Source organism: Cervus canadensis, chromosome 10, assembly GCF_019320065.1.
Source record: "Cervus canadensis isolate Bull #8, Minnesota chromosome 10, ASM1932006v1, whole genome shotgun sequence".
In the NCBI taxonomy this organism is placed as follows: Eukaryota; Metazoa; Chordata; class Mammalia; order Artiodactyla; family Cervidae; genus Cervus; species Cervus canadensis.
In genome coordinates, this window is record NC_057395.1 from 64,516,624 (window position 1) to 64,531,923 (window position 15,300).

At 46.5% G+C, this 15,300-nt stretch overlaps 2 protein-coding genes across 3 annotated transcripts in view; one reads left to right on the top strand and one right to left on the bottom strand.

The window, feature by feature from the left end:
- LOC122447928 (respirasome Complex Assembly Factor 1) lies at nt 1-7,437 on the top strand. The gene is made up of 4 exons (XM_043478706.1): nt 1-334; nt 2,225-2,328; nt 5,568-5,697; nt 6,892-7,437. The coding sequence occupies exons 1-4, from the start codon at nt 221-223 to the stop codon at nt 6,931-6,933; spliced, it is 390 nt and encodes a 129-aa protein (XP_043334641.1). The 5' UTR covers nt 1-220; the 3' UTR covers nt 6,934-7,437.
- SLA2 (Src like adaptor 2) overlaps nt 6,170-15,300 on the bottom strand; it is a 27,347-nt gene continuing 18,216 nt past the window's right edge. For both annotated transcript variants that reach the window (XM_043478694.1, XM_043478695.1), the window contains exons 6-8: nt 9,851-10,000; nt 8,986-9,118; nt 6,170-8,585 (exon numbers count right to left, since the gene is read on the bottom strand). In XM_043478694.1, coding sequence (XP_043334629.1) covers nt 8,420-8,585; nt 8,986-9,118; nt 9,851-10,000 — 449 coding nt within the window. In that variant the 3' untranslated portion in view covers nt 6,170-8,419. The remainder of the gene's footprint in view (nt 8,586-8,985; nt 9,119-9,850; nt 10,001-15,300) is intronic.

A 15,300-nucleotide genomic window follows, 5' to 3' on the forward strand; every position in this document is an offset into this window, starting at 1 on the left:
GTGGCTCCGCCTTCCGCGCGCCTGGTCTCTACCGAGCCAACAGAGCCCGGGTGTTTGGGCAAGTGCAGGCTGCCGGAGGGGCGCCGCTGAACCGATCTGCTGAGCCTGTCGCTGTCGCCGCCACCGCAGACCCCCGCTCCGTGACCCGCGACCCCAGACCCCGACCCCTTTTAGATCGGCCCGCGCGCCCCAGGCCCGGCCCGGGCGGCGCGACGGGAGGATGAGCGGCGGGCGGCGGAAGGAGGAGCCGTCTCAGCCGCAGCTGGCCAACGGGGCCCTCAAAGTCTCTGTCTGGAGCAAGGTGCTGCGGAGCGACGCTGCCTGGGAAGACAAGGTGCGGTGGGGACTAGCGGGGGCGCACGTTCGAGGAGCCGGCTGGGACTCGGGGACGAAAGGACAGGCCCGAACCAGCTCCTGCCCCTGCCCCGGTCCGGGCCCGGCCGAGTGTTCAGGGTGGCCCAGGGGTGTCGGGGCAAACTGCGCGGGTCCAGCTGTCAGGCTCGGGGCTCATCACAGAGTTGGTCGAAGGGTGAAATCACCCGGGTCACGCGGGAACCCGCAAGGAGGGGCGGAGGAGTTGTCCTCGCACGCAGGTCGCGTGCCTGAACGGCAAGACTGAGCTGAGTTCGATTCTATCTCCGCCTTTTAGTGCCAGCAGGATCTTGAGTAAGTGACTGATGTTGTAGAATTAACTACCAGAGACGTTGGCAGGAGCAGTAACAGGAGCAGACTTCTATGGAATACTTACTATGTGTCCGGTTCTCTCTGTGTATCATCTCACTTGAGTCTCAGAAAAACTCCGACGTGGGGTACCTGCTGCGTTAAAGTGCTTAGCACATAGTGAGGCTCACTAAAGGTGAGCTACCATTGCTTTCCTGTCGAATGAGAAAACTGAATACCCTAATAAGTGTGAGAGTTAAGAGGGGAGACTGAGACCGCCTTTCAGGGGTGAGCGTTTGTGCATGCGGTGTGGTGGGGAGTAGGGGTCGGGGAGAGACCACCAAATGTGTGTGAGGAATGGTTGGGGAACTTCAAGATGTCCTTACTGGTCACATGCATTCAGAAGATATAAATGTGAGCACTTCCCCACCTCTGCTCCATGATGGGGAAGGAACTATTGCCAATAGCTTGATTCCAGTTGGCCTGAAAAGATTGTTAGATCTGCAATCTTTCCCTTGGTTTTTTTTTTTTTTTTTTGGAGTGATGAAATAGGTTTTCCTGGGGTTCATGTAAGGGGGCGGGGGTGAATGGGAGGTACTTCCTGAAAGTGCCCTTGTCCTGCCCAGCTGTTGTAAAACCTTTCTGATTTGCTGTGTCATGTCTTACTTTCTTTGTGTAAGGACTGGTTTCTGCAGTCCAGGGAAGGTCAGAAGCCTGAATCTTCCATGTTCTTGTATGAAAATTAGATGTGCTGGCACCTTCTTCACTTTTGTTTCTAATGCAGCCTCTCCTTTGTGACTTACTCAGAATTCCTTGTGTGGGGAAGTGGTAGTGAATTGGTTCACAGTCAGCCCTTCCGCCTGTGGTTAGTCTGTCTAGGTATCCCCAGGTCATTTAACTGGCCAGTAGCTCAGTTACTGTCACAGTGATTTCATTTTTGTAGCTTCTGAAAAAAAAAAAGTAAATGAGTCTAAAATTTTAATCTAGAGCACAACACCCTGGAAGCCATCTCTTAAGTAAATATATCATTTTTTTTTAAACCACAATTTAGTACAAGAAGATGTGGAAATTCGAGAACCAAATACCATTGTCTTGGGGGAAATTTTCTCTGGAAGATGAGTTTAGCAGAAAACTTTTATGTTCCTCACCTGTTACAAGAGACTCTCTGACTCTGACCTCATGGACTGGAGCCCACCAGGCTCCTCTATCCATGGGACTTCCCAGGCAAGAATACTGGAGTGGGTTGTGATTTGCTTCTCCAGGGGATCTTCCCGACCCAGGGATCAAACCCACGTCTCTTGCACCTCCTGCTTTACAGGCGAATTCTTTACCGTCTGAGCCACCAGGGAAGTCCCAAGATAAGTAAATATATATTATTTTTTTAACCCACAATTTAGTATAAGAAGAAGATACAGAGATTGGAGAACCAAATACCATTGCTTTGGGGGGGAATTTCTCTGGAAGATGAGTTTAGCAGAAAGCTTTTCTGTTCCTCACCTGTTACAAGAGGTTCTCTTGTAGTACTCCCTCCAGATAATGCATACATTCTCTCTTTTTTCTACAGGATGAATTTTTAGATGTGATCTACTGGTTCCGACAGATCATTGCTGTGGTCCTAGGTGTCATTTGGGGAGTGTTACCATTGCGAGGTTTCTTGGGAATAGCAGGGTAAGTCTTGGGTTTTTTTTTGGTCTTTTTAAGTTTCTGTGTGTGTGTGTAATGACTAAAGCAAAAAACTGGCCCCATGATGGCCCTCCTGGGTCTGATGCAGCACTCCTCAGTTCAGCAGGCCTGGGAACGTCTTGAGTCAGGCATGTTACCTTTATGAAGATCTGGGTTAGTTTATTCATTCATGGGTCCATAGTGACCTCATGCAAGAGGTTGCTATATTGCCTGTTGGTAACAGGAATCTAGTTCTGACATGACCTCTGTTGTCTAGGGAAGTTTGGGAGGTGGAAGAGCTCCTGTACCTGATGATCACTTCCTTGTGCACTGTGCTGGATGTCCTGAATCTTGGCTTTGGCAGAAGTTGTTTTAGGTCCCTACATTTTTTTTTTTTTTTCGGCCTTGCCACATGGCATGCAGAATCTTAGTTTCCAGACCAGGGATCAAACTCATGTCCCCTGCAGTGGAAGCACTTAACCACTGGACTGCCATGGAAGCCCCAGGTCCGTACATTTTAAAGGCAGTGAAAAAATAGGAGGTCGGGTCCTTCTTCCTTTGTTGTGCACCTGTGGCCAGTGGCAGCATTTGACACCAGCCCCTGGTCATCACTCAACTTGTTAAGAAGTCATTGCATGCCCACCAGGTTGATTTAAAAAGATTTGTGGGAATTGTCTTAAGATGGGAGTCGTGGGCAAGTTATGGTAGAAATGGACAGGCAAGCCTCTGGCCTTTTCTCTTTTCACACAGGGAATACAAACTGTCAGTACTCAACATTGGAAAACCACATAGATGTGTTAACTGTGATCACATGTCTTATTTCCTTACTCTGGGGTGAAAAGTATGAAAGCATTTCAAACTCATTTGAGTTGGCTGTTTTCTCAGAAGGTAACCGAAAACGAATGTATAGTCCTCTCTCCCAGCTAAAGAGGTTTTTGATTTATGATGCTGAGCAAACTGTTTGTCCAAGGAAACCATAGGCTTTATCCTCCAACTCACTTTTGACAGAGTGGACATTTGATGAGGACTCATTGAGGAGGATGAGATGCAGGCAGGACCTGGGGTTCGTAGAGGTCTTCTCAGGGTGGAAGTGCTATGAAGATACATACCACATTTTTAGAATGTTGGTCACCCCATTTGAGCTTCCTGTGAGAAAAAAAGGCAGATACCAGGAAAATGGCCAGAGATGGCAGAAGGCAATCTAAAAGCCAAAAAAAAGTAGTCTCCTGTCTTCCCCAGATCACTTTTCTAGGAGAGGGTAACAGTGGTTCGAACCCCCTGCACCTGTCTCCGTCTTGCAGGAGCCCTGAGGGGTTTCTCTGAAGTCACCCAATCTGGGAATAATACAGCAAAGACTCACGCTAGTCAGGGTTCCCTGGTGGCTCAGTGGTAAGGAACCCGCCTGCCAATGCAGGAGATGCATCCCTGAATCGGGAAGATCCCCTGGAGAGGGAAATGGTAACCCACGCTAATATTCCTACCTGAAGACTCCCATGGACAGAGGAGCCTGGCAGGCTACAGTCCATGGTGTCGCAAAGAGTCAGACACAGCTGAGCAACTCACACGCACACAGCCCCCTGCCCCCCACCCCAATCCAGCATGCTTGTCTTTGCCCATACATTTGGTGTGTGGTTCTGTTTACAGTATAGAATGGATGCCCATCCTTAAATCTCAGTGTGGAGACTTCCAGTCCTTTCCTGACCCCTCCCCCTTGACCACCAGACATTTAAATGCTGTGACTTCACTTTCTACTTAGTGTGTGAACCTTGGCAGGCAGGCCCAATGTCAGCCATTTTCTCTCTCCCTGTCATCCTTTGTCTCTTTCACTTGTATTTCCCTTTATCATCTCATTAAGCAACCACTTTTACAGTAGGAGACTCTAAATGAGCTTAGTAGCTGAGCCCCAGTGACATTTCTAAGTCCCATTAGTAGGCTCTGTCTAGAGCCACTAACTCAGCCTGTCCAAAATGAAACTCCTGTCAGAGGGATGTGGCCAGATTGGCTGGGTCCCCAGACTTCTAGTAGCAGGTAAGAGTGTGGCCATGACATAGCTAAGCCAGGGACTGTAGTTTGTGTGATATACAAGAAAAACCGTCTGTTCTCCCTGACTCCCTGCTTCTGTTGCTGGACCCATGGTTCTCCCAAGCACTTAGACTTGAAGCCTTCGGGGCTTCTTGCCTCCCCATTCAGCCATTTTCCCACTCCCTGTCCTCAAACTTTATTTGTACTGATGTCCTGAAACAGGTCTAAACCGATCTCCCAACTCTTATTCTTTCTGGCCTGAGAAAGCCCACACTGACTACTCACACCCTGCCTCAGCCTCACCTTGCTCAGACAGCCTTAGGTCTGTAGCACACCCCCTCCCCACCTTGCACAAGGATTTATACTCCTGTCATCACACTGCCCTACCACGCCCTGCAGCAGTTCACACTTCATCCGCCAGGAGGCACCTGTTCTCTTTACATTTTCCACTGCAGCCTTCAGAGGGGTGTGGCCTAAGGCATATAGTCCCCCTAAGATTAGGCGCTGTAAGAGGAAAGATCATAAAGGAAGTTCTGGTCACTTCATGAATATAACTTTTACACAGCCACAGGACCGAGAGATCAGTGGGGCACAGTGCTGTGTTTCTAGTCTCAGTATTCCGATTCCTGCATCCGTTACATCATATGTGATGGGGGTCAGAGACCTTTCTGAACCCTCTGGTTTCAATCCACTCTGACTGTTGTTTTTGCCCCCCTCATAGATGGTGAGCTGACGGCTGGCACTGCCATGTTCACCTCTGCATCGAGTGCAGTAGCCGCCAGTGAACACTCAGAAATTGTCTCCCGTTGGGGGTTATGCAGGGGCTGCTTTACCATGCCCTTGCTTGCCTGACTAGGCCGTGAAGCAGCAGCTTCACATGGGTTTTTTCCATGGCCACCCCCCTTCCTGAGCTGCAACTACCTGGAGGCCGTCAGGAACTGGTCTTATTTGGGGTTGTTCAGCAGCCTTCTGTCTGTCTTCAAGGGGGCTTGGAGAACTTACATATGCTTGCCGATCAACTAAAAAGAGGTTTTTTTTCTCTGACACAACCACGTGGGCAGCTCCACTGAGGAGCTAGGTGTGTTTTCATGGATCACTTCATTTGCCCCCATGACACGGTTAACTGCAGCTGCCAGTGCCCTGACAGAGCTGGACACTGTTGGTGGGAGTTCTGGGTCCTCCACGCCTACAGCTCATTTGGTGCTTGTCCTCCCTTGCTCCAGGTTCTGCCTGATCAACGCGGGCGTCCTGTACCTGTACTTCAGCAACTACCTGCAGATAGACGAGGAAGAATATGGCGGCACGTGGGAGCTCACGAAAGAAGGGTTTATGACATCGTTTGCCTTGTTCATGGTATGTGTAACTGAGAATTTCACAGCAAGGCTTGTCATTTCCTAGAGCTCTCAGTTATTCAAGGGGAGCCCTTTGATAGTTACATTGTGTGATTTGCGTACTGTTTTTTCAAGACTCCTGAGGCTGGAGGGCCTTTCTTGAGTTAATGTCTCATAAGATGTGGGGTGCGGCACTCTGTAGTCTCCCTGTGGTGAGTGAATGCAGGGCTCTTTGTCAACTTCTGCATCTAATTCTCAACTCTGGCTGCATATTGAAAACTGGGAAACATTTAACACATATATTCATAATAGTCTCCAAATGGAAATTTTTTGCATTTGCCATCACCTGTCGAATGGCTGGATAAAATGCCGTATACCCATATAGTAGAAATACTCGGCCCTAAAGATGACTGAAGTACTGGTACAGGCTCCAACATGGGTGGGCCTTGAAAACATGATTCCAGGTGGAAAAAATGCAGACACGAAAGGCCACATGTTGTGATTCTGTTTATGTGAAATGTTCAGAAGAGGCAAACCCATATGGATAAAAAGTAGATTAGTGGTTGTTAGGACAGGGGTGGGAAGGGAAACGGGAAGTAACTATTAACGGGAATAGGTTTTGTTTGCAGGGTAATGAAAATGCTCTAAAATGTTTTCATAACTCCGAATATATGAAAAACCTCTGAATTGTATATACTTTAAAGGGGTAAACTTCATGAACAATGAATTAGATCTCAAAGTTATATATTAAAAGTCATAAACCCTAGCCCAGACTGATGAAGTCAGAATCTCTGGGAGGTGGCACCTGGGCATCTATGTTTTTAAAGATTCTAGAAGATTGCCAAGGACAGTCAGGTTTGAGAACCTCTGCTCTGATATGAAGCTGACAGGGTATGACATGAGTTACACTTACTAGCAGTACAATTTGCTTTACCTCCATCATTTCCACATCTGTAACTCTAAGCCCTCGCACTGTTTGGCAGGAGGAGAGACTTGTCCAGGGTCCTCTGGGAGCACAGCAAGGTGGTCCTAGGTTCTACTGGAGACATCTTGTTTTCAGTGAAATTATGTAAGCCCCCAAGCAGCTTGTGCATTGGCTTGCCCCCAGGAAGTCCACTGTGCTCACTTTGTTAGGACGCTTTTGTTTGGTGGAGTAGGAGCCTGTGTTGACTCTGTCGGTGAAGGGACCTGTAAACATTGCTTCTTTCCTCTCTAGGTCATCTGGATCATCTTCTACACTGCCATCCACTATGACTGACGGTGCACGGCCCCCGCCTGCTCCCTGTCCGGTCCAGAGACCCCTTAGTCACAGCACAGAAGCATGATTGGTAGGGGCTCCCCAGCCACGTGGAACCCGGAAGACCCATGTTTCCTGGACCGAGAATCAGTGTGTTGGGCGTCAGTGTCTTCTGCAAGGGTTGCGACCTGAAACTTTTTAAAGAACCATCCACCTTTTGGAGAAGCACTTTTGAACTGTCCATCGCCAACTGTTTCTTCTTGGAGACCATCATGAGATACCTGCTTGCCAGTTTGGAGCTGTCCTTTAATTTGCTGCACCTCTGGATCTGGATGAAACATTAAATTGTCTTCCTTCTCCATCAGGTGTACAGTTTTTAAACTACCAATCATGGGCATTTTAAGTCTTCTGAAAACAGTACGGCAGTATGTGCATGGTCCATAGCGCAGTACAAGCAGCATCTGATAATGGTTTTCATTGTAGAATGTTTTCAGATACTTGAATAAATCAGATCTTTAATTGAGACCCTGTTGATGATACTGGTAAAGCCTTTCCCACCTCCACTCTAGCTTCAGAACCCAGTAGGGCAATAGAGGCGGTGGCCTCCCCTCCCCTTCCTTCTTCCCTCTTCTCTCTGCTCACTTAGCAGCTTCAGCCAGGCCCCTTTCCTTTCATGGGCAGCAGGGAAATGGAGGACTGGAGTTGGTACAGGCGGTGGCCTTGACTTTGTGGAGAGAGGGCTTACCACCCTCTGATGCCCCCACCCAGGGAATGTGACTGTAACCTTGTTGCAGTGTGCTGGGCTCAGATGGTGTCGTTTTGTATTTGGCCACAAGGTGGCAAGGCTGCTACAGCTAGAAAAGCGTAGCCAGGTTCAAAGGATGAGTTACACAATGAAAGAAACCTGAGAGCTAGGACTGTCCAGAGAAGGGGCTTAACGGGGATGTGGAGGACCTGGACTGTCAGAGGTCTTGCTCTTGGCGTGGCGGTCAGGTGGGAGCCGGCCAGCCCAGGTTCTGCTGCTGTTTAAGCCACCCATCCCCTCTGCTTTCCTGTTCCTTCCAGGCCGCAGTCCTACCTTCAGAGGTGTGGTAGCATTCTGAGTGAGACTGGTCAGTTTTCTTTAAATGGTTACTTTTTCCGCCCTGATGCTGATGGAGGTTTTCTAACTTGTGGGAGGAGTTGTGGGATGGAGAATGACTCTCGACAGGCAGAAGGAGATGACACTGGAGATCCCAAACTCAGAAACTGACTGGGTCAGACCCCAGAGGACATCTGGTCTCATTTTGGAGTCCTGGCCCCGTTCTCAACTGCTCTAGACTTGAACTAGAGGTTGTAGGCCACGTCATCACACTGGGAGGAGGTTAAGTGACTTCTTAGGGCTAAGAGGGGAAGGACCAGAGGATACTGGTGGGACCCTGGATGTGCTTCTGTGTCCCAAACCTCCCTTCCCCTCCGTGCAGCCTTGCCTCTGGGGTGCTCGCTCAGGCTGAGCTGAGATGGGGCTCTAGGCGCTGCAGCCCTGGTTCCCTTTTCGCCGTCTGCTTTCGGCCTTGGCCTCGTCCAAGGAGGTGTCGTCAGTCAGGCTGATGTAGGAGTTCAGGGCCTCCCGGAGCCCCTCACTGAGGAGGGACTCCTCCCCTGTGGCAGATGCCTCAGAGAACAGGAGGGAGCTGTGGAGAGGGGACAGAGCTGAGTCGGGGGCCTCAGCCTCCTCCCCGCCCCTGCCACACAGTCCCTGCTCTCAGAACCTGCTGGAAACCCCCTGGTTCCCTGTTCCCTGTCACATCAGACCCCTGCTTGACCTCACTCAGGGCTGGTACTCTGTTGTATCCCATCTTGTCTGCCCATCCACCCTGGCCACCTTGGTGTCCAGGCATGCCCTGTATCCATGCCTGCTTTGGCGTCCCTGCTGGTCCCCCCAGCAGACCCGCTGAGCCCGGGCTGGCCTCTGAGTTCAGACAATGCTCAGTGGCTCCCAGGTGTCCCTGAAGGTGACACCCCCAGTCCAGGTTCCCAGGGGTGGGTCCTTCTAACTCTTTGCTCCACCTTCCCATTCCAGGGGCCCCTCACCTGTCCAGCTCTTTCCAGTTGAGTGGTGTCGCCTGCACAGTCACAGGTGGGGGTATGGCCTTGCCAGGGAGTGAGCCAGCCCTCCGCAGGGCACAGGGTTCCTTGAGGAGGCAGCAGATGTCATCTGCCAGTTCTGAGGAAGAGACCTAGATCTTTGACCTGGTCGACTCCAGCCCCACTTCCCTCCCCAGCCAACCACCCTCACCCTGACAGCCTTCCACACTTGGCTGGTGGCATTGGGAGCCCCAAACTGTTCATCTGGAAGCTGAGATGCAGTAAAAGATTCTGGGCTAACTGGGGAGACTTAATTTTACTGTGTGATTTTGGGTAAGTTGAGGGACCTCTTTGAGCCCCAGTTTTCTGATTAGGAAAGTGCTTTGGAAAGAAGAAAGCTAAGGAATGATCAGTCTCCACTTGTTCAGTCAGTATCCGCTCCCTGGAATAGCTGTCCAGAAACCCCCTGATAGTTTTCTCAGCAGTGGTCTTTCCTCTCTGCCTCTGACACTGCTGTTACAGGATAGGCACCAGAAGATGCTGAGAATTGACTAAATTCCACAGTAACAACAGCTGTGGGCCAAATTCCTGCAGAGAGAACGTGCCAGCCGTGGGGGACCTTGACTCAGAACCACAGTGGTGGGTGAGGTACTGGCCTACACACCCACAGGACATCTGAGTGGCTCTGTCGGCGTGAGATGAAGCCGGGGCTCCCAGGCTGCGTCTCTTGGCACAGGGACTGGGGTGGTGAAAGGGCTGGTCCCTCTTCTGTCTGGATATTCTCCAGCAGGTAAAGTGTCCAAGAGATGACTGACTGCCCCCAGAGCCCAAATCCCCATCTACTCTCACATGAGGTGGGGGGCGGCCGTACCAGAGTAATGGTCCACCAGAGCCAGGAGAGAGGGGAAGGTGAGGCGTGGTGAGATGTACAGCCAACCATTGTCAAGGCGCTGGATCCTGTAGTGTCTGATCCGGTCCCAGGAGGCCGGGCGGCTGAGGCGGACCGACAGGGAGTAACAGCCTGAGGAGGAAAGGCTCTGGGTGGGACTAAGGCTGTGCTGGGACCCAGCCCTGCCCAGGATGGGAGAAGGAACATGTGAAATGGCCACAGAGAGTGGCCACCAGGCTCAGACAGAAGGGGAGGGGAAAGACAAAGACTTGCTCTCTTGTTCACAAATGACAATACATTCATAACAGCTAGGGCTCTCTTGAGGATGAAATGAGATCATGCATACACAGTGCTGAGAACAGGGCCTGCCACAGCTGATGTGAGCATTAAGTGTTGGCTGTTATTATAAAGATCCAAGTGGGCAGAAGTGTTAGAACGTGATCATAGATGTTAGCAAGGATGCAGAGAAAAAGGAATTCTTAGCCTGCTGGTGGAAAGGTAAGTCAGTATAAGCCACTTTGGAAACAGCTGGCATTAACTAGTCAAGTTGAACATGCCCATACCTCACAACCCAGTATACCTCACAACCCAGTGGTTCCATCCCAGCATGATCCCTTGCCAATACAAAACCAAAAATATTCAGAGCAGCATTGTTCAGAAAAGCCCCAGACTGCAAACAGCCCGTATGAACTCAAGAGAATGGTAGATTCCAGAAAGTAACACTATTCAGTGAAAGTGTTAGTCGCTCAGTAGTGTCCAACTCTTTGTGACCCCATGGACTATGGGCCACCAGGCTTCCGTGTCCATGGAATTTTCCGGGCAAGAATACTGAAGTGGGTTGCCATTTCCTTTTCCAGGGGATCTTCTTGATGCTGGGATCAAACCCAGGTCTCCTGTGTTGCAGGCAGATTCTCTGCAATCTGAGTCACTAGGGAAGCCCCACTATTCTGTAGTAAAAGGTAATAAGCGCCATGCACACAAGCATAGGTAAATGTTCACAAAGATGAGCAGAAACAGCAAGTCACAGAAGCACACATTCAGGATGATTCTGTTTATGTGACATTCAGAGGCAGCCAAGACTATACTGACTATACTGCATGTGTGGCAAAGCTAGGAAGAAACGAAACTGATTGACACAGTGAAGCAGCCAAGGGGCTTCAAAGGTAATGGTGCACGGTTTGAGCTGACAGGTGGGCATCTGGGTGTTGCTTTTATCATCAGCCTTTAACCTGTTGCTGTTGTTCAGTCACTAAGTCGTATCCGACTCTTTGTGACCCCACGGACTGTAGCATGTCAGGCTATGGTGTCCTCCGCTCTCTCCGGGAGTTTGCTCGAATTCACGTCCACTGAGCCAGTGATTCATGTCCGCTGAGTCAGTGATTCATGTCCACTGAGTCAGCTGTATAACCATCTTGTCCTCTGCTGCCCCCTTCTCCTTTTGTTTTCAATCTTTCCCCACATCAGGGTCTTTTCCAATGAGTCGGTTCTTTGCATCAGGTGACCAAAGTATTGGAGCTTCATACATGAATGTTATATACACTGCTGCAAGTGACAGAATTTTTCCAGTTTTTTCTTTTTTTTTTAGGGGGGTGGTGGTAGTTTTGGCCATGCCACATAGCTTATGGGATCTCAGTTCCCAGACCAGGGACTGAAGCTGGGCCATAGCAGTGAAAGCCCAGAATCCTAACCACTGGGCAACCAGGGAATTGCCTGTTTTAGTTTTTAAAATCAACTTTATTGAGATATAACTTATATAAAATGAAAATGCAAATGTTTAAAGTATACAGATGATAGGTTTCAACAAAAAACAGATAACTGGCCATGGTTGAAAAATAGAGAAAAAAAGGACTATATAAAATTTTAACTATATAAAATCAGGCCTAGAATAGTAACTTTCAGCAGATGAGGATACATATGAGAGCTCTCTATAACTTTACCATGGGATTCATTTCTTCAGTCAACACTTCGTCAAAGCGAACGGGGGGCTCCCCTCGTGGCTCAGTGGTAAAGAACCCCCTGCCACTGCAAGAGACGTGGATTTGACCCCTGATCCGGGAAGATCCCACATGCCGAGGAGCAACTGCGCCCGTGTGCCGCGATTGAGCCTGTGCTTTGCAGCCCCGGAGCTGCAACTGCCGAGCCACAGGCTGCAGCTTCTGAGGCCGCAGGCCCAGAGCCTGTGTTCTGTGACAAGAGAAGCCACCACAATGACAAGCCCACACACCACAAAGAAGAGCATCCACAGCTAGAGAAAGCCCATGCACAGCAATGCAGACCCAGATCAGTCACAAATAGATAAATAAAATTATTTTTTTAAAAAGCCAAATAGGAAGAGGGTTCTTTAGTGGTATAATGGTAATAATCTATTATTACTATCTAAGGAGCTAAAGCTATCTGTAGCTTTCATTTATTGAGTGCTTACTATGCACCTTTTATATGGGATATAATTCTCATAACCACCCTATGCGGTAGGTACAATTATCCCCACTTTACAGATGAGAGAACTGGCACAGAGAACCTGGAAGAGGCAGTGACCCTGTCACTTAACCTTTCCCTGTGGAATGCCAACAATATGCAGGAGGGAATTTCCCAAACCACGGGCACTGCTTGGTTTTTAGGAAGCTTTTACTTTGAGGAAATGGTCTAAATACTCCATTAAAAGGCAGAGATTTTCAAACTGTATTTTAAAAAATACAACTACTTGGGATTTCCCTGGTGGTCCAGAGGCTAAGACTCTGAGCTCCTAATGTAGGGGGCCTCAGTTTGATTCCTGGTCAGGGAACCAGATCCCACATGCAACAACTAAGACCACATGTAGCCAAATAAATAAATATATATTGAAAAAAAAAATACAACTACTTGATAAACACATTTTGACTATTAAAACACAGGCTAAATGTAAAAGATGAAAAATATGTATCATGCAAACATTAATCATAGGAAGGCTGGAGTGATTATACTAATATCAGAAAAGTAGAACTGAGGACCAACAATATTATCAGAGATAAGAGGATGTCCTGAATTTGTATGCACTCAATCACAGAGATTAAAGATACAGAAGCAAAGCCAAGAGTATTACCAGAAGAAAGAGATGTCCATAATCGTAACTGGAGATTTCAACACTCCTCTCTCAGTACTTGATAGGATAGAAAATCAGTAGGGAAATAGAATAGTTGAACAATGCAACCAGCCTGTTTGGTTTAATTAACAAACATTGAAATAATTAAAGGTATGTTTTCTGACTACAATTAAATTATAAATTAATAACAAAAAGATATATGGAAAATTCCCAGATGATTGGAAATAACCCAGAGATTGAGGAAATCACAAGCAAAATTAGAAAATATATATATATTTTTAGAAAATATTTTTAACCAAATAAAAATTTGTGAGCTCAGCTAAATTAGGACTTAAAAATACATTTGTAGCTTTAAACCTTATATTTGAAGAAAAGAAAGGCATAAAATAAAGTTTCTACCTTAAGCTGGAAAAAATAAATTTTTGTAGAAGGAAATAAAGCAGAAATAAAAAAAATAGAAAACAATAGAAAAAAATCAAATGCTGATTCTTTGAAAAGATTGATAAAATTGATAAACCTCTAGCTAGATTGATCAAGAAAGAAAGGAAAAAAACCACACACACACATCGCCAACATCAGGAAGAGGGGACATCACTACAGAATAGATCCTACACACATTAAAAGGGTAAGGGCATAAACAACTCTATGCCAATAAATTCTACAACTTGGATGAAATGGACAAATCCTTAAATGACACAAATTACCAACACTGATACAAGAAATAGAAAATTTGAATAGACCAGTATCTATTGCAGAAGTTGAATTCATAATTTTAAAACTTGCTGCAAAGATGACTCTGGGCAGATGGCTTCACTAGTGAGTTCTATCAAATATTTAAGAAGAAATAATTTCAATTTTACACAAATTCTCTTAAGAAAATAGAGAAGGTAACATTTTCCTACCCATTTTATGAGACCACCAATTAACTTACTATAAAAATCAGACAAAAACGTTATGAGAAAACTGTAGACCAATATCCCTTTATATACATATATAGAGACAAAAAAATCCTTAACACACTGTTAGCAAACTGTATCCAGCAATATATAAAAACGATAACACAATATGACTAAATTGGCTTTATCCCAGGAATACAAGTTGATTTAAAAATTGAACATCAGTTGGAGAAGGAAATGGCAACCCACTCCAGTAATCTTGCCTGGAAAACCCCATGGACAGAGTAGCCTGGCAGGCTACAGTCCGTGGGATCACAAGAGTCAGATGTGACTTAGTGACTAAACCATCCACCACTACAAAGTGAATGTATGTCTAAAGATAATGTGTGAAAAGGATATTTGCCATATACTAGCTAGTTTTTTGGTGGGAGGGTGGGAGTCAAGGAAGACTTAGGGTTATTTTTTCATCAACTTCCATTTTATACTTATTTATAATGGCCATTATTTTTACTAATACTGTAAAACTATGAAAATGAATAAAATACTAAAAGTTTCATATAAAAAAACTGAACATCAGTGTTAATGCACTATATTAGTAGAATAAAGGGGGGAAAAAACGATCACCTGGAGAAATGTAGAAAAATAATTTGACACAGTTCAATTATGATTTTTTAAAAATAAAACTACAAATAGAAGGTGTAATAGTTTCCTACGGCTGCTGTAACAAGTTATTTTACGATGCTGGGGTTTCACTGAACAAAAATCAAGGTATCGGCAAGCCTGTATTTCTTCTGCAGCCTCTAGAGGAGAACCCCTTTCTTTGCCTTTTCAGTTTCTAGAAGCCACATGCATTCCTTAATTCATGGCCCCTTATTCCATCTTTATTCTTACCCTCTTGCCTCCCTCTTGTAAAGACCCTTATGGTTTCATCAGGCTCAACTGGATAATCCACCATAATCTCCCCATCTCAAAACCCTTAGTCACATCAACAAACTCTCTTTTGCAATGCAAGGTAATTCACACTCACTGGTTTCAGGGATTAGGACCTAGACATTATTGGGGAACTATACTGCTATCACAGAAGGGTACTTCCTCGTAATCTGACATAGAGGATCTGTGAAAAATCTATAAGTAACATCATACTTAATGGGAAAGACTAAATTTTTCCTTCTAAGATTAAGAACAGAGCAAGAATGTTCTTACAACTTGTTATATACTAGAGGTGGTAGCGAGTGCAATCAAGACAAGAAAAAAAAAAGAAAGGTCTATGAGTTGGAAAATAATTAAACTATTTATAGATAATGTGTGATCATATATGTAGAAAAACCTAAGGAAGCTACAAAAAAGCTACTAGAACTAATAAGTGAATTTAGCAAGGCTATCGGCTATGAAGTCAGTACACTTTGAGAAGTATGGAGTAGGGTCCCTGCTTCCTTTTCTTTGTCTTCTGACTCTGG